This window comes from Notolepis coatsorum (assembly GCF_963971535.1).
Source record: "Notolepis coatsorum genome assembly, chromosome: 18".
Classification (NCBI taxonomy): domain Eukaryota; kingdom Metazoa; phylum Chordata; class Actinopteri; order Aulopiformes; family Paralepididae; genus Notolepis; species Notolepis coatsorum.
This window is the reverse complement of record NC_140182.1, coordinates 759235-784515: the sequence shown is the minus strand read 5'-3', so window position 1 is coordinate 784515 and position 25281 is coordinate 759235. Positions and strand designations below refer to the sequence as shown.

Below are 25281 nucleotides of genomic sequence, written 5' to 3'. Positions count from 1 at the left end.
GTGCATCACTGCATCCTATAAAGTAGTTGAAGGAAGCCTGTCTGTTGTTGTTCTGTTACCGTGTACAGGCATCAAGCTCAGGTTACAACCAATTATACAACGGCATGCAAATTTCTCGATTCTGATTGGCTGAAACAGTCATTTTACACGTCTTTATTGGCAACAATTCCACGTTGCTGGCCCAGGACCCGCCCACAACCGAACCACATCACATCACTCCGCCGGATCACAAGAAGGTGGACAATAATCTTTACAAATGGATATGTTGATAGCGACTAAACGACTAAATATCAAGCGATTCTGTCACAGCGAATGTCTTAGTCGTTTAAACAATGTTGGATGATGTAATTGATGAGTCTTGAATCATTCTGTAACAAAAGAAAAATCGCGGATTGATTGATTGATTAATTTTCAATTTTTACTGCAGGGGGTACTGCAGGAACAAAGGTCACAGGAAGGTGGCGTGTCCTGAACTGAAGGGGAAGCGGTCAGTTTGGCTAGTGGGCCGAGAGACACCGGCGAGACATGGCATCACTCCCTCTCACACCCGTCTGCCCGTGGCTTCAGGCTGGAACAGGCAGTCTGTCAAAGCTGATGCCAGTTTAGACTCGGGGGCGGTGGACAGCTTTATCGATTCCCAGATGGGTTGGGGACTTTAAAATACCTGTTCATTCCCTCCCTAAGCCCTGTAGTGTCACGGCGCTTGATGGATGCCCATTGGGTACAGGCAGTGTCACCAAAGGAACCAATTCTTATTTTTTAAGGATTTATTTTTAGCATTTTTACAGCTTTTTCCAGGTCAGACATGACCGACAGAGAGCAGAGAGAGGAAGGTCGGGAGAAGACATGGGGGGGGGGGGGGGAAAGACATGCGGCAAATGTACGTCGGGTTCGGGGAAGACGAACCCGGGTCGACCGCATAGCACCGCGCGGTGTGCCACCCTGGCGCCCCCCAAAAGAACCAATTCTTTATCTATGCGGTTTGCTGAGCACATTCTTTTGGGTCTATTCGCCCACATGTCCCATTGTGCTGAGGCTTAGTAAACACCAGCGGAGAGAGGACTCTGTCATGCAGTGGGGCTCCCAGTGTCATGCAGTGGGGCTCCCAGTGTCATGCAGTGGGGCTCCCAGTGTCATGCAGTGGGGCTCTCAGTGTCATGCAGTGGGGCTCCCAGTGTCATGCAGTGGGGCTCTCAGTGTCATGCAGTGGGGCTCCCAGTGTCATGCAGTGGGGCTCTCAGTGTCATGCAGTGGGGCTCTCAGTGTCATGCAGTGGGGCTCTCAGTGTCATGCAGTGGGGCTCTCAGTGTCATGCAGTGGGGCTCCCAGTGTCATGCAGTGGGGCTCCCAGTGTCATGCAGTGGGGCTCTCAGTGTCATGCAGTGGGGCTCTCAGTGTCATGCAGTGGGGCTCCCAGTGTCATGCAGTGGGGCTCTCAGTGTCATGCAGTGGGGCTCTCAGTGTCATGCAGTGGGGCTCTCAGTGTCATGCAGTGGGGCTCTCAGTGTCATGCAGTGGCTCTCAGTGTCATGCAGTGGGGCTCCCAGTGTCATGCAGTGGGGCTCTCAGTGTCATGCAGTGGGGCTCCCAGCGTCATGCAGTGGGGCTCCCAGCGTCATGCAGTGGGGCTCTCAGTGTCATGCAGTGGGGCTCCCAGTGTCATGCAGTGGGGCTCCCAGCGTCATGCAGTGGGGCTCCCAGTGTCATGCAGTGGGGCTCCCGGTGTCATGCAGTGGGGCTCTCGGTGTCATGCAGTGGGGCTCCCAGTGTCATGCAGTGGGGCTCCCGGTGTCATGCAGTGGGGCTCCCAGTGTCATGCAGTGGGGCTCCCAGCGTCATGCAGTGGGGCTCCCAGTGTCATGCAGTGGGGCTCTCAGCGTCATGCAGTGGGGCTCTCAGTGTCATGCAGTGGGGCTCCCAGCGTCATGCAGTGGGGCTCCCGGTGTCATGCAGTGGGGCTCCCAGCGTCATGCAGTGGGGCTCTCAGTGTCATGCAGTGGGGCTCCCAGTGTCATGCAGTGGGGCTCCCAGTGTCATGCAGTGGGGCTCCCGGTGTCATGCAGTGGGGCTCTCAGTGTCATGCAGTGGGGCTCCCAGTGTCATGCAGTGGGGCTCTCAGGGTCATGCAGTGGGGCTCCCAGTGTCATGCAGTGGGGCTCTCAGTGTCATGCAGTGGGGCTCTCAGTGTCATGCAGTGGGGCTCCCAGTGTCATGCAGTGGGGCTCTCAGTGTCATGCAGTGGGGCTCCCAGTGTCATGCAGTGGGGCTCTCAGTGTCATGCAGTGGGGCTCTCAGTGTCATGCAGTGGGGCTCTCAGTGTCATGCAGTGGGGCTCCCAGTGTCATGCAGTGGGGCTCCCAGCGTCATGCAGTGGGGCTCCCAGCGTCATGCAGTGGGGCTCCCAGCGTCATGCAGTGGGGCTCTCAGTGTCATGCAGTGGGGCTCCCAGTGTCATGCAGTGGGGCTCCCAGTGTCATGCAGTGGGGCTCCCAGCGTCATGCAGTGGGGCTCTCAGTGTCATGCAGTGGGGCTCTCAGTGTCATGCAGTGGGGCTCTCAGTGTCATGCAGTGGGGCTCTCAGTGTCATGCAGTGGGGCTCTCAGGGTCATGCAGTGGGGCTCCCAGCGTCCTCACCGCTGTATCCACACTCCTCTGTTACTCACAGTTCACCAGCAGCTTAGTGAGAGCGGTTGTGATTCTGACGAAGGGGTGGATGGTCTTGGTTTCCAGAACCCACCCTCTCAACCACTGCACTCCAAACCATCTGTGGATCAGCATCGACTACAGAGGTCTCAACAGCATCACGGTGAAGACTCGGTACCCCCCCTTCCCCCGATGACCTCTGGTCTCTCCCCGTTTGAGGTTCAGTTTGGTTATCAGCCTCCGCTGTTTCCTGATTGATTGATTGATTGATTGAAAAGTTTATTAAAACAGATTGCAGAATGGGTACAGTACAGTACAGCTCAATACATACAATTGTTAAGAGGATGCAGACCTGAGAAAGACTTTCGTCTTGTTTCCATCAGGGTCCCACATTTTCAATTCATCATATGACACACACGACATACAGATAGACAGTACTGCTACATCTATACATTTATGACATACCAGATTTTCAAATACAGTACTGTTTGTGATACTAAAAAAATCCAGAAAAGGAGTGTATATACATTTGACATAGAAACTGTCTATTGGAGGAGGTTGGGTGGGTGGGGTGGGGCTGTACATTGGAGGTGCGGGGGGGGGGGGGGGGGGTTGTGTAGGGGGGACATTGGAATACTGACATACATTTGACATAGAAACTGTACATTGGAGGAGGTTGGGTAGGTGGGGTGGGGTTGGGTGGGGCTGTACATTGGAGGTGGGGGGGGGGGGGGGGGGGGGGGGAGTTGGGTACGTTGGAATACTGACAAAGCCATGCTTGGTCTTTATTGTACAACTGGGTTAGGACATTTGTAGGGGCCAGTTTTGAATTGCAGTCTGCCGTAGGTGCTCTTTGAGAGTGTTTTTGAAGGTGGGTAGGGATTCACATTCCTTTACAGCTTTGGGTAGGGCGTTCCACATTGTTGTGGCATAATTGCGAAACGTGTTTAGTCCCTTGTTTGAGCCGAATCTGGGTCAGCAGGCGGGTCGGTAGGGGTATACAGTACCTGTGTGTACACAGTCACACCCCTGCAATATAAAGCACCTTTTCACAAGGATTTTAACCGTTGACTAATTGTTCTTAGATCAAGTCGACCAAACCTCCATTGTAGGGAAGACCGGGACGACCATTCTGATGCACATGTTGTCTCGAGACACATCAGGTCATATCAGAGGAAAAGTTCCACAGGCATGAAATATTCAGTAGACAGACGCTCTGAACAACAACAGAGAGAGGCTGTTGCTCTGAGCAGCTAAACGGTTGACTTGGCAGATCCGTGGGTTTGGACACATCTTGGAGTCATACATAATGGATGAGAGGAACTTAAAACAATGCCATACGTTGCTCTGGAATTCAGTGAATGAAAGCGATGAGCTGCTTTTTGCTTTTGCTTTACGTTGTGTGACAAATTGAAAGGTCTTTCTGCTTCCTGCATGGGGCTTAAACTCCTCGTGAAATATAGGAATATACAAAGATAAATCTGTTTTGAACACAGCTGTCTTCTCTCTCGCTCTGTCTCCCCTCTCTCTCTCTCTCTCTCTGTCTCCCCTCTCTCTCTCTGTCTCTCCCCCCTCTCTCTCTCTCTCTCTGTCTCTCTCTCTCTCTCTGTCTGTCCCTCTCTCTCTCTGTCTCTCTCGCTCTCTCTCCCCCCCCCCTCTCTCTCTCTCCATCTCCCCTCTCTCTCTCTGTCTCCCCCCCTCTCTCTCTCTCTGTCTCTCCCCCCTCTCTCGCTCTCTCTCTCTCTCTGTCCCTCTCTCTCTCTGTCTCTCTCGCTCTCTCTCCCCCCCTCTCTCTCTCTCTGTCTCCCCCCTCTCTCTCTGTCCCTCTCTCTCCCCCCCCTCTCTCTCCCTCCCCCCTCTCTCTCTCTCTCCCTCTCTCTCTCCCCCCCCTCTCTCTCTCCCTATCTCCCCCCCCCTCTCTCTCTCTCTCTCTCCGTCTCTCTCTATGTCTCCCCCCCCCTCTCTCCCTCTCTCTCTCTCTCTCTCCCCCTCTCTCTCTCCCTCTCTCCCCACCCCCTCTCTCTATCTCTGTCCCTCTCTCTGTCCCTCTCTCTCCCTCTCCCCCCCCCTCTCTCTCTCCCTCTCTATCCCCCCCCCTCTCTCTCTCTCCATCACTCCCCTCTCTCTCTCTCTCTGGTCTCTCTCTCTGTCCTCTCTCCCCCCCCTCTCTCTCTCTCTCTCACTCTATCTCCCTCTCTCTCTCTCTTCTCTGTCTCTCTCTCTCTCTCTCTCCTCTCTCTCTCCTCCCCCCTCTCTTCTCTCTCCTCTCCTCACCCCCCCCCACCCCCCCCCTCCCCCCCCCCCCCCCCCCCCCCCCCCCCTCCCCCCCCCTCCCCTCCCCCCCCCCCACCCCCCCCCCCCCCCCCCCCCCCCCCCCCGCTCTCTCTCTCTCTGTTATATTTCATACCACGGTCTTGCGTGTCTCAGGACATCCCGGCGGAGGGTTTGGTTGCCGTGGCGACCTGGCTCCTCGCCAGCCAGGAGGGATATACGATCACAGATCTGAACAGATCATCGCGCCCCCTTCCGTATATAACTGAGAGGAGTCCGCCCTAAGGCCCGCCCCCTTCCGTATATAACTCTGAGAGGAGTCCGCCCTAAAGCCCGCCCCCTTCCGTATATAACTCTGAGAGGAGTCGCCCTAAGGTCACTGAGCAACTAGTGTAGCGGCGAGGCATCAATGTGCCCATCGAGCCATTGTTTCCAATCTGAATAGAAGCGTCTAATTGCTGGGGTAGGGATGCCAGCCTCGCAGAACAAAACGCTTATTAGTCTGTGGCATCACTGTGTGGAAATGTTGTTCCCAACAGCCCAGCAACAGATGCCAGATCAGTTTAGCGTCTACATAACACCCAGCTGCCATCTCCAGCCATGATTACTGCTTCAGCGAAGTGCAGAGCCGACCAAATTAGCCTCGGATTAAAAGGAATTAATTGTAGCCTTACCCAATGTGCAGGACTTGGGAGAATCAAGTGCACATATAAAGCATTTATATTACAGCACCATGTACTGTGTACAGTATATCACTAGATAGCAGTAACAGGTAACAGTACTGTATATTTGCATATCGTATATATGTCACAAATGTAACAGTACTATATACCTGTATGTCATATATGTTGTGTATGTCATAAATGTCACTATGAATTGAAAATGGGGGACCCTGATGTAAACAAGACGAACGTCTTTCTCTGGTCTGCATCCCCTTAACAAGTGTGTGTATTGAGCTGTACTGTATTGTACCCATTCTGCAATCTGTTAAATAAAGTTTTCATTCATTCATTCATCGTTTAGTGTATACTATCACTATTATTCCCCTCACAGATCACAAATAAAACTATTTTATCCCCATTCTGCTAAGACATAACCGTGTACAGTGTACACCATGCTGCCTGTAAAGACCCTAACATTACGTGCCATAGTAACACACTTCCACAGTACAGTTATGGGACACAGTACAAACATTGACCCCAGTAAGAATGCCTGTTGATGAATGGAGTCACGACTATGCTGTCCAGAAGAATGGACGCCTTTGTTATTCCACCGCAGGGCAGCTTCTGACTGGGACACAGCCATTATTCCATATTACAGGCAGCTTGAACGCTGTAGGCCTCGCTGTGGGCTGTGTATTAATACATTTACATAAAGGGTCACAGCATCTCACGGGGTGGTAGACCCGTTATTCCAATTCCAATGGTGCTGCGATTACCTTTTTAAACGCCAAAAGACCTTTGCACTGCAAACATGGCTGAATAAAACCCAACTAGGGGCGGCACGGTGGCACAGTGGTTGGCACTGCTGCCTCACAGCAAGAAGGTCCTGGGTTCGCACCCCTGCCTTTCTGTGGGCAGTCTGCATGTTCTTCTGCAAAAATAAAATAAAACGTAGACTGCTTATATTTAACATCACCACAAATGCATTGCCGATGAGATCAAGCTTGGGACACAGAGGAGGACAAAGTACGTAGTTTTTTAGTTTACAGCTAAGCTCCATCACTCTTATCCATTGGATTCTTGCTGTTCCTTTTAAAAGAGAAGCTTCATTCACAGCTAAACTTAAATAGTAGCTTCATTCAGCTAAAGTTAAATAGTAGCTTCATTCACAGCTAAACTTAAATAGTAGCTTCATTCACAGCTAAACTTAAATAGTAGCTTCATTCACAGCTAAACTTAAATAGTAGCTTCATTCACAGCTAAACTTAAATAGTAGCTTCATTCAGCTAAACTTAAATAGTAGCTTCATTCACAGCTAAACTTAAATAGTAGCTTCATTCACAGCTAAACTTAAATAGTAGCTTCATTCAGCTAAACTTAAATAGTAGCTTCATTCAGCTAAACTTAAATAGTAGCTTCATTCAGCTAAACTTAAATAGTAGCTTCATTCAGCTAAACTTAAATAGCAGCTTCATCCACAGCTAAACTTAAATAGTAGCTTCATTCACAGCTAAACTTAAATAGCAGCTTCATTCACAGCTAAACTTAAATAGCAGCTTCATTCACAGCTAAACTTAAATAGTAGCTTCATTCACAGCTAAACTTAAATAGTAGCTTCATTCAGCTAAACTTAAATAGTAGCTTCATTCACAGCTAAACTTAAATAGTAGCTTCATTCAGCTAAACTTAAATAGTAGCTTCATTCAGCTAAACTTAAATAGTAGCTTCATTCAGCTAAACTTAAATAGTAGCTTCATTCAGCTAAACTTAAATAGCAGCTTCATCCACAGCTAAACTTAAATAGTAGCTTCATTCACAGCTAAACTTAAATAGTAGCTTCATTCAGCTAAACTTAAATAGCAGCTTCATTCACAGCTAAACTTAAATAGTAGCTCCATCCGCAGCTAAACTTAAATAGTAGCTTCATCCACAGCTAAACTTAAATAGTAGCTTCATTCACAGCTAAACTTAAATAGTAGCTTCATTCAGCTAAACTTAAATAGTAGCTTCATTCAGCTAAACTTAAATAGTAGCTTCATTCAGCTAAACTTAAATAGCAGCTTCATCCACAGCTAAACTTAAATAGTAGCTTCATTCACAGCTAAACTTAAATAGTAGCTTCATTCAGCTAAACTTAAATAGCAGCTTCATTCACAGCTAAACTTAAATAGTAGCTCCATCCGCAGCTAAACTTAAATAGTAGCTTCATCCACAGCTAAACTTAAATAGTAGCTTCATTCACAGCTAAACTTAAATAGTAGCTTCATTCACAGCTAAACTTAAATAGTAGCTTCATTCAGCTAAACTTAAATAGTAGCTTCATTCACAGCTAAACTTAAATAGTAGCTTCATTCACAGCTAAACTTAAATAGTGGCTTCATTCACAGCTAAACTTAAATAGTAGCTTCATTCACAGCTAAACTTAAATATTGGCTTCATTCAGCTAAACTTAAATAGTAGCTTCATTCACAGCTAAACTTAAATAGTAGCTTCATTCAGCTAAACTTAAATAGTAGCTTCATTCACAGCTAAACTTAAATAGTAGCTTCATTCAGCTAAACTTAAATAGTAGCTTCATTCACAGCTAAACTTAAATAGTAGCTTCATTCACAGCTAAACTTAAATAGTGGCTTCATTCAGCTAAACTTAAATAGTAGCTTCATTCACAGCTAAACTTAAATAGTAGCTTCATTCACAGCTAAACTTAAATATTGGCTTCATTCAGCTAAACTTAAATAGTAGCTTCATTCACAGCTAAACTTAAATAGTAGCTTCATTCAGCTAAAGTTAAATAGTAGCTTCATTCAGCTAAACTTAAATAGTAGCTTCATTCAGCTAAACTTAAATAGTAGCTTCATTCAGCTAAACTTAAATAGTAGCTTCATTCAGCTAAACTTAAATAGTAGCTTCATCCGCAGCTAAACCTAAATAGTATCTTCATAAATAGTAGCTTCATATCTTCGTCAAGCTCAGAATCGATCATAGTGGGCGGCTAGGTGGTGTAGTGGGCAAGGCGCTCGCCATCAACGCTGGAGACGCTGGGTTCGAATCCAGCTCTCTGCGTTGCTATCAGCTTGGCTGGTCGTTCATACTAACACAATTGGCAGTGTTAGGGGGTGGGAAAGCTGATGGGTGGGTCCTGGGCGTTGTGGACAGCGACCCCTACAGTTCGGTCGGGGCGCCTGCACAGCGAGGGTAGGATCTGGAGGGAGGTAGTGTGACCTTCCACACGTTACACTCTCCCGGTGAGAACCTGCGCTGCCAGGCTGGCTGCCGGCTGGCTGCACATGCGTCGGAGGAAAGCATGTGACAGTCTCCGGCCTCCCGGACCAACAGTAGGGGGGGGGGTGCGCAACAACCAGGAAGGGGGTTGGGAATTGGCATAACGACTAACAGTGGGATGGGAGAAAGATCGGGAAAAATAATTTAAAAAATTACACTCTGTCTGTAGGTTCAGGAATTCAAAGACGCTTTCACTGACGCATCGATGTACAGGATCCTATTTTAAGGAGCCATTTTTGTTTAGTTACTCATGTACACCCTCTGTAATTATGCATCAAAACGTTTTTAATCCAGCACCACGTTGTGTCTTATTTTCTAAGAATAAAATGTACACAGATGTTACATCCTGTCGGGCAGGTATAATCCACTTATAATGTAATGGAATAGATTAATACATGACTGAAATAAAACCAGATTGCAGTGTATCCATCTAAAATGCTCCTCCGATCAGATAGCTCCTCATATTTCCATACGGCCAGTTCAGAGCACCTCAGACGAACAACCAAATGTTTTCAAACTTTAGTATCTAAAGTTAAAGTGTCGCGTTCACTCATGAAGACAGTCCAGGTTGAGTCGTTTCTTGTGATATATGATGACATTCACACTCCGATTTAGATTAACTTCATAACTGCAAATACATGGGCTGTCCAAAAGATATATTTGGACAAGTGTTAAGGACGCCTCAATGAAACAAACTCATGGAAAGTGGAATGAGTTCAACCCTTAATCTGGATTATCCACAACCATAACAGCTCAATACCATTGAACGAGCCACGAGCTACACTGCATGGCGTACAGTATGTGCTCATGACTGCACCACTGGACTTCACCATGATGTCAGCTAATGTAAGAATGCAGAGAGCCAGAGGTGGTTGCCATGACAATGCGAGGAGACAGAACAATGGCCGCTGTGTCCTCGAGGGGGGAGTGGACAGTGATGTCACGGTGGGCAGAGAAGCCACATCACCCTGCCTGGCTGAGCAGAGATGACCCTCCCATTAGGCTAATCAGCAAAAGCACTCTGCAGTTGTCCAGCTGCCACTCTGAAGTGTTACTACAGCTACACTGAGCTACTGGGCTGAACCCTCCTGCTTAGTAACCCTATAAGACGATACATTCAAAATAAATATTCAGCTCAAATCTATCCAAGTGTTACTTCATATAAAATGTACTGTTCAAAAAGCTAAGAAAGGGATTAAAAGGAGGTGTATTTCTATTATTGGGGTTAACTTGTGGAACAATGCTGATGTACAGTTAAGAATGAGTCATTCGCTTTTGGTTTTTAAGAAAATAGTGTGTAAAGCTATTTTTGAAAACTACAAAGGTGAATAATACTGTTTTTTTGCTATTTTCTTTTAGAATACTGTTTTGGAGTCTTAATTTTGTTAAGAATATAGGACAGGCATGTATAAGCATTATGCTTCAGTCTGTACCTTTTCAGTCACTGTAAAATCAAATATTGTTAAATGATTGTGCATATTTGGGTCTCCTGAAAGGCACTATATAAATGTAAGATATTATTATTATTATATTGTATTGTGTGAGATGATTAGTAACCCTATAATACTGTAACCTATAAGACTGTAACCCTATAAGACTGCTTAGTAACCCTATAAGACTGTAACCCTATAAGACTGCTTAGTAACCCTATAAGACTGTAACCTATAAGACTGTAACCCTATAAGACTGCTTAGTAACCCTATAAGACTGTAAACCTATACAACTGCTTAGTAACCCTATAAGACGATACATTCAAAATAAATATTCAGTTCAAATCTGTATTCTTTTGTTTTTTATTTAAAGTGACAGTTCTTGGCTAAAAAACACTCCTGCGACATTACAGACCGAACGGAGTGCGTTATACATTGTGTTCTGCTATCAAATACAGAGTGAATAACAATATACTTACATAGCAAGGGAGCCAGGCTTACTGTACCTGTTCAACCGATTCACAAGAATCACCATTATCAGCCAAACACAACACACTACGACCAGCCATTACATTACAGTACGTTCCATCTGAGGTGGACTCTCGCTCTGCGGAGGCGTGAAGAAGAAATCAAAGAAATCAATGAAATCAAAGAAATCAAAGAAATCAAAGAAACAAAAAGACCCAGGAGAACAAAAAAAGACACAAACAAAAAAGAACAAAATGTCAAACTGAGTGCAAATTTGGAAAGAATACTGGTGAGTTAATAAAAAAAACAATTGCTATGAATTCTAATATTCAAGTTGAACTATGCAGTACATAATGTGTGTATTCCTTCATATATACATTGTGTAAACAGAGTAATGGACAAACAGTGTTCTGCCCTATTAAGTAAGTAAACCCCGATATCGACTCAATCTGCAGTATCAGTTAAACTCCTAAACATGTGCCACAGATACGAACGGGAATGTAACCGTGACCTCTCTCTCGATCCCGTGACCTCTCTCTCGACCCCGTGACCTCTCTCTGTTTGTGACCCCGTGACCTCCCTCTGGCCCCCCGTGACCTCCGCGTGACCTCAGCAGTGCGTCCCCACCGTGGTGTAGGAGGCGGCCTCGCGCCTCACGGTGCTGAAGGGCGACAGCTCCAGCTCGGCGGTCATGCACTCGTGCTCGGTGTCGCTGGTCGCGGTGCCGTTGGCCGGGCCCCTGGGCGGGGGGGGGCCGCACTCGGCGCAGCAGCAGCAGCAGCAGTCCAGGAAGGCCTTGCTGAAGGGCCGGCACAGGCAGAACAGCAGCACGGGCGTGACGGCCGACTTGCAGAACAGCAGCAGCTGGCTGACCAGGTGCAGGATGTCCAGCGTGCGGCGCGGCACGCCGGCCGCCATGTAGACGCTGACGATGTTGCAGATGTTCTCCGGGATGATGCAGAAGCCGTAGAGGATGGCCAGCGCCACCACGGTGCAGTTCATCTGGCCCTCCAGCTGGATCTGCTTCTTGTTGCCGCGCGCCACGCACGCCTTCTCCACCCGGCGGATCTTGCGCGCCGTCACCAGCGAGCAGCCGATGGTGAACAGCGTGGGCAGGCAGAAGTAGCAGCCGAAGTACCACCAGAGGCGCGCGCCGTCGTAGGTGAGGCCCAGCACGTACAGCGTGTCCGGCAGGGCGGTGGAGACGCGCACCACGCAGCGCTCGCACGGCGTCACGTCCGCCGACTCGCCGTCCTCGGTGACCAGCTGGCGCAGGAGGACCTCGGGCAGCGCCAGCAGCAGGGCGCCCACCCAGATGACGGCCAGCTTGGCGCCGGTGGAGGCGCAGTTCTCGATCATCTCGTAGTACATCTGGACGTTGGTGGCGGCGCGGAAGCGGTCGATGCACAGGGCGCACAGCGTGAAGGTGGTGACGCCCAGCGACGCCACCTGGTGGGGACGAGAGGAAGGGGACGTTAAAGTTAATGGACTGCATTTATATAGTTATATAGATGTGTCATTTGACTATTTATGCCTCACATTCACCCATTCACTCACTGACGGCGGGAGCAGTTAGGGGTTAAGTGCCTTGCTCAAGGACACGTCGACACGCTGCCGGGCATCGAGGAGTTGGATTCTAACCAGATGAACACTCTGCCTCGTGAGCCACAGCTGTGTATATTTTCATTTTTACCGATGTTTTATAAGATTTACCGAAAATAAGAATTTATCGGTAAAATGCAAATTATATCTCTTTTATCGTAAAACCGTGAGGAAATGACTGAATCCAGATTTAACCCAGTCATTGGAAAGAGGAGCCTTTTCCCTATCCATAGATGTATGATTTGGCCATAATAAGGTCAAGTTCAAGGTCAAATATGAATTTATAATTAAAATGGATTATAATTTATTACTGTATCTACAAATCCTTCTGTTTAATCATCTTCCCTTTATTCATTTGCTTAGATTATTTGTCCACTTGATCTCAGGAAGGTGCTGAACGAGCTCAGTGAAGAACCTCAATGTTTTCATGGTGTTATTCACCGGCACAGATGCAAAATAAAATCATAATTTATATTCTCCTTTTTTTTATTACAATTTACTCAAGCCTAGTAACAGACACAATATTTCTGAGACTGGAATACATACCCCCAGGTCCCTAGATGTTCTTGCTAGATGAACATGCTAATTGACCTTGTAGAAGTGGAGCAATCTTCCATTTACTTAGGCATGTACCTTTAGGCAACATTTCTGAAAATAGGGCTACAGCTTAACCGGTTAAGTGTATTGTTGGTACAGAGAGAGATAGTATACATAATAGGGATGGGCGTGAGTAATCGATTACTCATAGCTATGAGAAAAATCGATCTTAAATTATTAATATTCTTTATAATTTTTTTATAAATTTTTTCCATATTTGTTTCACATGTATGTGTAAGATTATAACTGTTTGTTGGTTTCCTTAAACATATACGTGAATGAACAAAAGCAAGTTAAAAAATACAAATAATAAAATAAAAATATTCACAAATATTATTATTATTTTTAGTTTTTTCCCCCTTACGAGTAATACACGATCACTCGAGTATAGCATGCGATCAATCGATCTGGATTTGTCTTTAAAATGCCCATCCCTAATACATAATATCTAATTTAGCTAATACCTTGGGCAGGACACAAACTTTTAAGTAGATTTCTTTGGGCAGTAGACACTTCTGCATAAGACTGTGCTGAACAAGGTCCAAAGAAATCACGTAAGAGATGTACCACAAAACCACAACGTGACACTTCTCTGAGTCATTTAACGCGGGTTAAACTGAGTGAGATACTGCAGCTGGACTGTAAACTGAGTGAGATACTGCAGCTGGACTGTAAACTGAGTGAGATACTGCAGCTGGACTGTAAACTGAGTGAGATACTGCAGCTGGACTGTAAACTGAGTGAGATACTGCAGCTGGACTGTAACCTGAGTGAGATACTGCAGCTGGACTGTAAACTGAGTGAGATACTGCAGCTGGACTGTAAACTGAGTGAGATACTACAGCTGGACTGTAAACTGAGTGAGATACCGCAGCTGGACTGTAAACTGAGTGAGATACTGCAGCTGGACTGTAAACTGAGTGAGATACTGCAGCTGGACTGTAAACTGAGTGAGATACTGCAGCTGGACTGTAAACTGAGTGAGATACTGCAGCTGGACTGTAAACTGAGTGAGATACTGCAGCTGGACTGTAACCTGAGTGAGATACTGCAGCTGGACTGTAACCTGAGTGAGATACTGCAGCTGGACTGTAAACTGAGTGAGATACTGCAGGCTGCAGCTGGACTGTAAACTGAGTGAGATACTGCAGCTGGACTGTAAACTGAGTGAGATACTGCAGCTGGACTGTAAACTGAGTGAGATACTGCAGCTGGACTGTAACCTGAGTGAGATACTGCAGCTGGACTGTAACCTGAGTGAGATACTGCAGCTGGACTGTAAACTGAGTGAGATACTGCAGCTGGACTGTAAACTGAGTGAGATACTACAGCTGGACTGTAAACTGAGTGAGATACTGCAGCTGGACTGTAACCTGAGTGAGATACTGCAGCTGGACTGTAAACTGAGTGAGATACTGCAGCTGGACTGTAACCTGAGTGAGATACTGCAGCTGGACTGTAAACTGAGTGAGATACTGCAGCTGGACTGTAAACTGAGTGAGATACTGCAGCTGGACTGTAAACTGAGTGAGATACTGCAGCTGGACTGTAAACTGAGTGAGATACTGCAGCTGGACTGTAAACTGAGTGAGATACTGCAGCTGGACTGTAACCTGAGTGAGATACTGCAGCTGGACTGTAAACTGAGTGAGATACTGCAGCTGGACTGTAAACTGAGTGAGATACTGCAGCTGGACTGTAACCTGAGTGAGATACTGCAGCTGGACTGTAAACTGAGTGAGATACTGCAGCTGGACTGTAAACTGAGTGAGATACTGCAGCTGGACTGTAAACTGAGTGAGATACTGCAGCTGGACTGTAACCTGAGTGAGATACTGCAGCTGGACTGTAACCTGAGTGAGATACTGCAGCTGGACTGTAACCTGAGTGAGATACTGCAGCTGGACTGTAAACTGAGTGAGATACTGCAGCTGGACTGTAAACTGAGTGAGATACTGTCCCGGCCCTGTCTGTCTGTAAACCGTCCCTGTCTGTCTGTGAGCCGGCCCTGTCTGTCTGTAAACCGGCCCTGTCTGTCTGTCAGCCGGCCCTGTCTGTCTGTGAGCCGTCCCTGTCTGTCTGTGAGCCGGCCCTGTCTGTCTGTGAGCCGGCCCTGTCTGTCTGTGAGCCGTCCCTGTCTGTCTGTGAGCCGGCCCTGTCTGTCTGTAAACCGTCCCTGTCTGTCTGTAAACCGTCCCTGTCTGTCTGTGAGCCGTCCCTGTCTGTCTGTGAGCCGGCCCTGTCTGTCTGTCTGTGAGCCGGCCCTGTCTGTCTGTCTGTGAGCCGGCCCTGTCTGTCTGTGAGCCGGCCCTGTCTGTCTGTCTGTGAGCCGGCCCTGTCTGTCTGTCTGTGAGCCGGCCCTGTCTGTCTGTAAACCGTCCCTGTCTGTCTGTGAGCCGGCCCTGTCTGTCTGTGAGCCGTCCCTGTCTGTCTGTCTGTGAGCCGGCCCTGTCTGTCTGTGAGCCGGCCCTGTCTGTCTGTGAGCCGGCCCTGTCTGTCTGACACTACACTGCAGTGAGTTCTGAGACGCCCACAGGGTCGGAGCGAGGAGGTCAAAGTCATCCTTATAATGACACGCCTCTCTGACGGGTCAACGGAGGAACTCCCTAAAGTCTCCTCCATCTCTGCTGAAAATACAATATATGAAATAGCTACAGTATCCTCCTGAAAGGGATGGAACTGTGATGAATAATAATAAACCATCGTTATTCCATAGCAGTGCAGACGGGTCTGAAACAGAAGAGGTGTGCTGCATGTCCCGCCCCCTGGCGAGGTCACCATGGATACTGTCCCAGCGTCCGCAGGGATTGGTCCAGCACTCGTTAGACATGGAGCCGATTGGACTCGGACTCGAGCACTGACTGCATTCGGACTCAGACGGTGCAGACGAGGACTCGGACTTGTTAATTGATAAATACAGTTATTTATTTTGTATTTCTTTTGTAACAGGCCCTAATCATGTGGCATAAGATATTGATGGCTAGTGCATTTGTTTGGCTATTGTGTCACAAAGTAAATAAACTCCCTTTTGAAATGGTGACCGCTGTTTTATGTTTAATGTAGACCTTTTTAGAAAGTCTTTTTCTGGTCTTCATCCGTACCCATTCTGCAATCGGTTAATAAAGTTTTCAATCAATCAATCAATCAATAACGTGAGCTTTAGAAGTAGAGATGTTCCGATACCATTTTTCCCTTTCCGATCCGATTCCGATACCTAAGCTTTGGGTATCGGCCGATACCGATATTTATCCGATACCAGTGCATACAAAAAAATAAATAAATTATATAAATACTTTTTTTTTTTTTTTTACAGATACTGTTATACTGTTTTTAGTAATAACTGGAAAGTAATGGTATTTATTCAACAACAGGTGATTGTATAGATTTGTATTAGTATCATTAATCAATGAGTATGGGCTGCAGCACTGCAGATATACCCTACTCCAATGATCCACACAGACATTAAACGGTGTTGCACTCGCTACTCCGTGGCTCTGCAGATATACCCTATTCAGTCTGTAAGCTAGTGGCAGATAGAACGTTCATGTTGTGATTTTTGATGCAAAATAAATATTCAACATTCTCTTTTGAAACTCCGCCTCAGACTCTTATCCTTTGGCACTTGCTGTACTTTGCTTGCAGGTCTGCAGCCATTATTGCTGGATTATGAATAGCACCAACTTTAGACACGGTAACGTTATCAAGCTAAGCTAACTGACCTAGCTCGTCTTCCCGCATTGACATTTGATAACGTTAGTAATAGTCAGCTAACGCTAGTCAGTAGCTACTTAACTTAAATACAATTCACCGTGGGTGCATTATTGTTGATAGACGGTCACGGACAGTCTTAGGTCCTGGAGAAAGGACAGGCGATCATCTGATTTGATGTAACGTTAAAGCGGATGTTGTTCCAACTAGCTATCTTTCCAGCTAATGCTATCATAACACCAGCAAAACACATCCCGTCCGAGCTCCCCGTCACACCGCACTGTCGGGGACAATGGAATTTAAGAAAGTGTATCTGCTGTTAAAATGACACAGCATCACACTTTAAAACATGTTCATTTTATAATCCTCACTCTCCGCAGGACTCGGCAGGAGATAAATTACATCATGGGATCGGAGGCTAGAATTTACGTGTACTCGCCGATACCGATACCAGCATTTTAGGCAGTATTGGCGGCATTTCCGATACTGGTATCGGTATCGGAACAACTCTATTTAGAAGAGACTAGTTCATGGACTCAGATCTTGATTCAGAACTCTGTTTATACTGGCTTGTCACTTTAATGGCAGCCATGATGAGTTATAATTAGGCTTGGGCGGTATGACGGTATTTATTTAGTATTTAGTGTTAGTGTTAGTGTTAGTGTTAGGGTTAGGGTTAGTGTTAGTGTTAGGGTTAGTGTTAGTGTTAGGATTAGTGTTAGGGTTAGTGTTAGTGTTAGTGTTAGGGTTAGGGTTAGTGTTAGGGTTAGTGTTAGTGTTAGGGTTAGTGTTAGGGTTAGTGTTAGTGTTAGGGTTAGTGTTAGTGTTAGTGTTAGGGTTAGTGTTAGGGTTAGTGTTAGTGTTAGTGTTAGGGTTAGTGTTAGGGTTAGTGTTAGTGTTAGTGTTAGTGTTAGGGTTAGTGTTAGTGTTAGGGTTAGTGTTAGGGTTAGTGTTAGTGTTAGGGTTAGTGTTAGTGTTAGGGTTAGGGTTAGGGTTAGGGTTAGGGTTAGTGTTAGTGTTAGTGTTAGGGTTAGTGTTAGTGTTAGGGTTAGTGTTAGGGTTAGTGTTAGTGTTAGGGTTAGGGTTAGTGTTAGTGTTAGGGTTAGTGTTAGGGTTAGTGTTAGGGTTAGTGTTAGTGTTAGGGTTAGTGTTAGTGTTAGGGTTAGGGTTAGGGTTAGTGTTAGTGTTAGTGTTAGGGTTAGTGTTAGGGTTAGTGTTAGTGTTAGTGTTAGGGTTAGTGTTAGTGTTAGGGTTAGTGTTAGGCCTGAAATAAGGTTAAGTTACTTGCCACAGTGCTTGAGATCAAGGATGTCAAATATATTTGTCTGTCTGGACTAGTGCAAAACCGTTGCTGCTTGTCAAAATCTGAACGGGGTCTACCCAACCCTAACCCCCGACCCTAGTTAACCCACAATCATTAAGTTGCTTCAAGAAACTCTGCAGCAACATGGCTCCAGTTTAGGAGGACAATTTTCCTCTCTACGCATTTAACTGATGGAGTTAGAACCATAGCGTGAGTTGTTCCACTCGACTCGATCATGCTTTTGCTCAAAGCAGTGTCACATCAAAGGACGGGGGATATTTCAGAATGCTTTAGGACTGGTATTGATCATCTCTGACGCAAAGCCCACAATTATGAATATCTTTTCTGAGTAGAATCTCCCGGTACAGTATGCTGTAGTGTAGGCCGTGCCTCTGCAGCTGCTGACCCAAAGCGGAATGCCCCCCCCCTCATTTTTTTTGCCTGGATAGTCTGCTTCACACCTACCCTGTTTTATGTTATTTATTTATTTTTCTTGTTATATTTGTCATATCTTTATTGCTTTTTACCATGTTTTTACTGTGTGCCATTTATATGTACAGCACTTTGGTGCAACTACAGTTGTTTTAAATGTGCTTTAGAAATAAGAATCTCTTGTGCTGCTGGACTGCATAAACATGTCTCTCTGTGTATATCTGCTCTCTCTCTCTGTATATGAGCTCTCTCTTACCCTCTCTTGACGGTGGAAGGGTTAAACACTTCAGAGTGTTTCCAGGCTGAAGCATAGCAGGACAGTCAGGACAAGTCAACCCTGTCACAGCGTCACGTACAGCACTAGAGTCAACCCTGTCACAGCGTCACATACAGCACTACAGTCAACCCTGTCACAGCGTCATGTACAGCACTACAGACCTCAACCCTGTCACAGCATCACATACAGCACTACAGACCTCAACCCTGTCACAGCATCACGTACAGCACTGCAGTCAACCCTGTCACAGCGTCACGTACAGCACTACAGACCTCAACCCTGTCACAGCATCACATACAGCAGACCTCAACCCTGTCACAGCGTCACGTACAGTTCTACAGACCTCAACCCTGTCACAGCATCACATACAGCACTACAGACCTCAACCCTGTCACAGCATCACATACAGCAGACCTCAACCCTGTCACAGCGTCACGTACAGTTCTACAGACCTCAACCCTGTCACAGCATCACATACAGCACTACAGACCTCAACCCTGTCACAGCATCACATACAGCACTACAGTCAACCCTGTCACAGCGTCACGTACAGCACTACAGACCTCAACCCTGTCACAGCATCAGGTACAGACATCAACCCTGTCACAGCGTCACGTATAGACCTCAACCCTGTCACAGCGTCACATACAGACCTCAACCCTGTCACAGCGTCACATACAGACCTCAACCCTGTCACAGCGTCACGTATAGACCTCAACCCTGTCACAGCGTCACATACAGACCTCAACCCTGTCACAGCGTCACATACAGACCTCAACCCTGTCACAGCGTCAGGTACAGACCTCAACCCTGTCACAGCGTCAGGTACAGACCTCAACCCTGTCACAGCGTCAGGTACAGACCTCAACCCTGTCACAGCGTCACGTACAGACCTCAACCCTGTCACAGCGTCAGGTACAGCACTACAGACCTCAACCCTGTCACAGCGTCAGGTACAGCACTACAGACCTCAACCCTGTCACAGCGTCAGGTACAGCACTACAGACCTCAACCCTGTCACAGCGTCAGGTACAGACCTCAACCCTGTCACAGCGTCACATACAGACCTCAACCCTGTCACAGCGTCAGGTACAGCACTACAGACCTCAACCCTGTCACAGCGTCAGGTACAGCACTACAGACCTCAACCCTGTCACAGCGTCAGGTACAGCACTACAGACCTCAACCTGTCACAGCGTCAGGTACAGACCTCAACCCTGTCACAGCGTCACATACAGACCTCAACCCTGTCACAGCGTCAGGTACAGCACTACAGACCTCAACCCTGTCACAGCGTCAGGTACAGCACTACAGACCTCAACCCTGTCACAGCGTCAGGTACAGCACTACAGACCTCAACCCTGTCACAGCGTCAGGTACAGCACTACAGACCTCAACCCTGTCACAGCGTCAGGTACAGACCTCAACCCTGTCACAGCGTCAGGTACAGCACTACAGACCTCAACCCTGTCATAGCGTCAGGTACAGCACTACAGACCTCAACCCTGTCACAGCGTCACGTACAGACCTCAACCCTGTCACAGCGTCACATACAGCACTACAGACCACAGGCTTTCATCTCTCTGAGCTCGCTAACCGCGTTTGGCTGGAAGGGAACGAGTATCAGCGGAAGGAAGGAAGGAAGGAAGGAAGGAAGGAAGGAAGGAAGGAAGGAAGGAAGGAAGGAAGGAAGGAAGGAAGGAAGGAAGGAAGGAAGGAAGGAAGGAAGGAAGGAAGGAAGGAAGGAAGGAGGGATGGCAGGAGGAGGGAGGGAAGAAAGGAGGGAAGAAGAGAGGGAAGAGGCAGGCAGGAAGAAAGGAAGGAAGGCAGGCAGGCAGGAAAAAAGAGGATGGAGGAGGAGAAGGAAACAAGTGAAGGAGGGCGATGGAGGATGGATGAAAAGGAGGTGAGAGGACTGGATATGGGATATGTACGGCAGGCCTCCTTCACGACGAGGTCTATATGTCACTGTGCTTCATGTCTCCTTTCACCTCAGTTAGGCTCAACTTCACCCCCCCCCCCCCCAACCCCCCCCCCCCCCCCCTTCCCTAATGTGCAGGACGAGCGAAAACACACCGACGACATCCATCATGGTGGACATGACAGCGAGGAGCCGGGTCCGTCCTGGGGGCAGCCTCTGTGTCACTAGCCCCCGTCACCTCGCTGTCCGCCATGACAGATGGTCTCTGATCGCACAGCCCCATTAGAACTAATGTTCCCACTGTTTGTGCAATTACACCCCATTAACCGTTTGATCGGACCGCGGCTTAGCACGACCGAGGCGCGCCGTCGCCATCCATCTACCGGCCGCGCTGTATCACCGAGGGGGGGGGGGGGAGGTGGGGGGGGGGGGGGGGCGAGGGACACGAGAGCACAGAGGGGGGGGGGGGGGGGGCGACACGAGAGCACGAGGAGGGGGGGGGGGGTGGTGGGGGGGGGCGAGGGACACGAGAGCACAGAGGGGGGGGGGGGGGGGGGGGCGACACGAGAGCACCGAGGGGGGGGGCGACACGAGAGCACCGAGGTGGGGGGGGGGGGCAAGAGCACCCAGGGGGGGGGGGACACACGAGAGCAGCGGGGGGGGGGGGGGGGGGGGGGCGACACGAGAGCACCGAGGGGGGGGGGGGGGGGGGCGACACGAGAGCACCGAGGGGGAGGGGGGGGCACTAGAGCACCGAGGGGGAGGGGGGGGGGGGGGGGCGACACGAGAGCACCGAGGGGGAGGGGGGGCGACACGAGAGCACCGAGGGGAGGGGGGGACACTAGAGCACCGAGGGGGAGGGGGGGGGGGGGCGACACGAGAGCACCGAGGGGGGGGGGGGGGGGGGGCGACACGAGAGCACCGAGGGGGAGGGGGGGGGGGACACGAGAGCACCGAGGGGGAGGGGGGGGGGGGGGGCGACACGAGAGCACCGAGAGGGGGGGGGGGGACACTAGAGCACCGAGGCCAGATCTTAAGCCGTGGCTGTAAATTCTTGCTAAATACCATAAACACGTCATATAGGTCATGTGTGTTGTGTGTATATGTGTGTATATGTGTGTGTGTGGTCATGTGTGTTGTGTGTGGTCATGTGTGTTGTGTGTGTCATGTGTGTTGTGTGTACATGTGTGTGTGTGTATATGTGTGTTGTGTGTATACGTGTGTATATGTGTGTGTGTGGTCATGTGTGTTGTGTGTGGTCATGTGTGTTGTGTGTGGTCATGTGTGTTGTGTGTACATGTGTGTGTGTGTATATGTGTGTTGTGTGTATACGTGTGTATATGTGTGTGTGTGGTCATGTGTGTTGTGTGTGGTCATGTGTGTTGTGTGTATATGTGTGTATATGTGTGTATATGTGTGTGTGTGGTCATGTGTGTGTGTGGCACAATGTCCCAACGGAAACAAAGGCAAAGCGCTGTCGCTAAGCAGCTTAGACATTAAATACAGCGTTTGCACGCGGCCACTTCATCCATCTCTTCCACTATCTATATAGTATCAGAGGATATCACAACCACAACCTTAATTGCACTACGGATGGCTGCACATCATAACTTTAAAGTGATATTTCTTCACTGTTACGTGTAGAAGAGCACAGCCTGCCGCCTCCAGATGAATTAATGAACAGGCTGCAGCACATTCTAGTCTCTGGAATTCTCAAGTCACTGGCTTTCATTTAAAATATTTAAACCATATTCATGTGGACACAGATGGAAAACAAAGATCATACTTTCATGGAATAATGTTAACGGTGTGTAGGGTTTGAAGAGTCAGGGAAGGGCCTGTGACGGCGATCACTGATCCCCAGGGAAGACAGGGTGGGTAGTCGATCATCTCAATGAGGTCTGCTGCTACAAATAGAAAGCTTTGCTCTACCGAAGGAAAGGTTAAAAGCCATTTAGAGTCATGAGGTAAGATCGTCTTGAACAACCGCTTCCACAGCTGGCGGCTTTCACACACAGCGCTGTGTTTCTTCCACGGATCTCGGAGCCCCTCGGCCTGTTTACACTGAATTAAGCAGCGGCCATCTTCAAGGAGTAGGAGACCAGACTGATCTGACTGAGAGGCCATCTTCAAGGAGCAGGAGACCAGACTGATCTGGCTGAGGAGGCCATCTTCAAGGAGTAGGAGACCAGACTGATCTGGCTAAGGGCCATCTTCAAGGAGCAGGAGACCAGACTGATCTGGCTGAGAGCCCATCTTCAAGGAGCAGGAGACCAGACTGATCTGGCTGAGAGGCCATCTTCAAGGAGCAGGAGACCAGACTGATCTGACTGAGAGGCCATCTTCAAGGAGCAGGAGACCAGACTGATCTGACTGAGAGGCCATCTTTCAAGGAGCAGGAGACCAGACTGATCTGACTGAGAGGCCATCTTCAAGGAGCAGGAGACCAGACTGATCTGGCTGAGAGCCCATCTTCAAGGAGCAGGAGACCAGACTGATCTGGCTGAGAGGCCATCTTCAAGGAGCAGGAGACCAGACTGATCTGGCTGAGAGGCCATCTTCAAGGAGCAGGAGACCAGACTGATCTGGCTGAGAGCCCATCTTCAAGGAGCAGGAGACCAGACTGATCTGACTGAGAGCCCATCTTCAAGGAGCAGGAGACCAGACTGATCTGGCTGAGAGCCCATCTTCAAGGAGCAGGAGACCAGACTGATCTGACTGAGAGCCCATCTTCAAGGAGCAGGAGACCAGACTGATCTGGCTGAGAGCCATCTTCAAGGAGCAGGAGACCAGACTGATCTGGCTGAGAGCCCATCTTCAAGGAGCAGGAGACCAGACTGATCTGGCTGAGAGCCCATCTTCAAGGAGCAGGAGACCCAGACTGATCTGGCTGAGAGGCCATCTTCAAGGAGCAGGAGACCAGACTGATCTGGCTGAGAGGCCATCTTCAAGGAGCAGGAGACCAGACTGATCTGACTGAGAGCCCATCTTCAAGGAGCAGGAGACCAGACTGATCTGACTGAGAGCCCATCTTCAAGGAGCAGGAGACCAGACTGATCTGACTGAGAGCCCATCTTCAAGGAGTAGGAGACCAGACTGATCTGACTGAGAGCCCATCTTCAAGGAGCAGGAGACCAGACTGATCTGGCTGAGAGGCCATCTTCAAGGAGCAGGAGACCAGACTGATCTGGCTGAGAGCCCATCTTCAAGGAGCAGGAGACCAGACTGATCTGACTGAGAGGCCCCTAACTTAGTGTATCTCCTGGACTCAGGAGGAGATCTGGGTGTTTACTCGTCTCCTGGCCGCACCTGGTCCAGCCGCTCTCTGCTCTCCGTGCCTCACGCTGAGTCACTTCATCTGTGTTATTATGGGATGTTAGATCCTAATGTGGAAAAACTGTGATTTTATATGTTTGCACTTTATGTGCTCATTTAGTATTTTTCTGTTTCACTTTGAGCTGCAATTTCTGTATGAAAGGTGCTAATACAAATAAAGTGTATTATTATTATTATTATTATTATTATTATTATTATTATTATTTATTATTATTATTATTATTATTGAAAGTTGGGTAACGTGCCGGGAGAGCATCCGTCCGTCCGCCTGTCTATCTATATCTATATCTATCTCCATCCATCGCTTGTTTTTTCAACGTGTGTGTGATTGAGCTTCTGTGCAGCGCGCCTGGAACTGGAAACAGAACGGACTGCGTGCAGCGCTTTAATCCGGCGCTTTACAACGTATGCCTCACTCACACTGACGGCGGATGCGCCCACGCACGGTGCCAACCTGCTCATCAGGGAAGCAGTTCTAAGGTGTCTCGCTCAAGGACACTTCGACACGCTGGAATCGAACCGGGAACCTTCCGTTTACCAGACGACGAGCTCTACCTCCTGAACCACTGTCGCCCCGTCCGACTGTGATGGAACACAGAGCCGCCTCGGCCTCGTTATATAAACGGCTGCATTTATATCTGTCTTTTATCCACAGCGCTCTCCTCACATGTTACCCGTTCACTCTCACGTTCTCACACCGACGGCGGAGGCGCCCACGCAAGGTGCCGACCTGCTCATCGGGAGAAGTTAGGGGTTAAGTGTCTTGCTCAGGGACACTTCGACACGCTGCCCGGGAGGAGCGGGAATCGAACCGGGAACCTCCGGATTACCGGACGACTGCTCTTCTACCTCCCGAGTCACTGTGCACCTCAGCCACGGTGTGAAACCTCACCTCCTACCTGCCATTGTTGTGGTACAATAGCTTGTTGCAGCAGGAGGGGGGGGGGGTTAGGTATCACCGTGATATTGTTGTGACCCAGCATGCAGCGGGGGGGGGGGCCCGGGGGTTACCCAGCATGCAGCATTCATGTCTCTGTTGCCGGGCGGGTTACGCTACGCCGGCGACGTATCAGATGAACATTGACCGTGGTGAACTTAACCCTTTCACTGCGACAACACACAAGGTCCACACAACAGCAGGTTAACCCTTTCACTGCCACACTACAGAAGGTTACCCTTTCACTGCCACACTACCGACGGTAACCAATGATAGTAAAGGGTTAACCTTCTGTAGAGTGTGGCAGTGAAAGGGTTAAGAGCACCCCTGGGCAACGCTGTATCATATCATTCCATGTTTCTCACTCCAGACACATTCTATAGTCGCTGCCTAAACATGAAATGGTATGGTA

At 48.5% G+C, this 25281-nt stretch overlaps 1 protein-coding gene across 1 annotated transcript in view; it reads right to left on the bottom strand.

Annotated features, from left to right (window-relative positions):
• Nucleotides 1-11365: 11365 nt before the first annotated feature.
• The window catches only part of gpr37a (G protein-coupled receptor 37a), a gene marked incomplete at its 3' end in the record, with an annotated part of 25425 nt that continues 11509 nt past the window's right edge, over nucleotides 11366-25281 (bottom strand). The window contains exon 2 of the mRNA XM_084334894.1: nucleotides 11366-12205. Coding sequence (XP_084191020.1) covers nucleotides 11366-12205 — 840 coding nt within the window. The remainder of the gene's footprint in view (nucleotides 12206-25281) is intronic.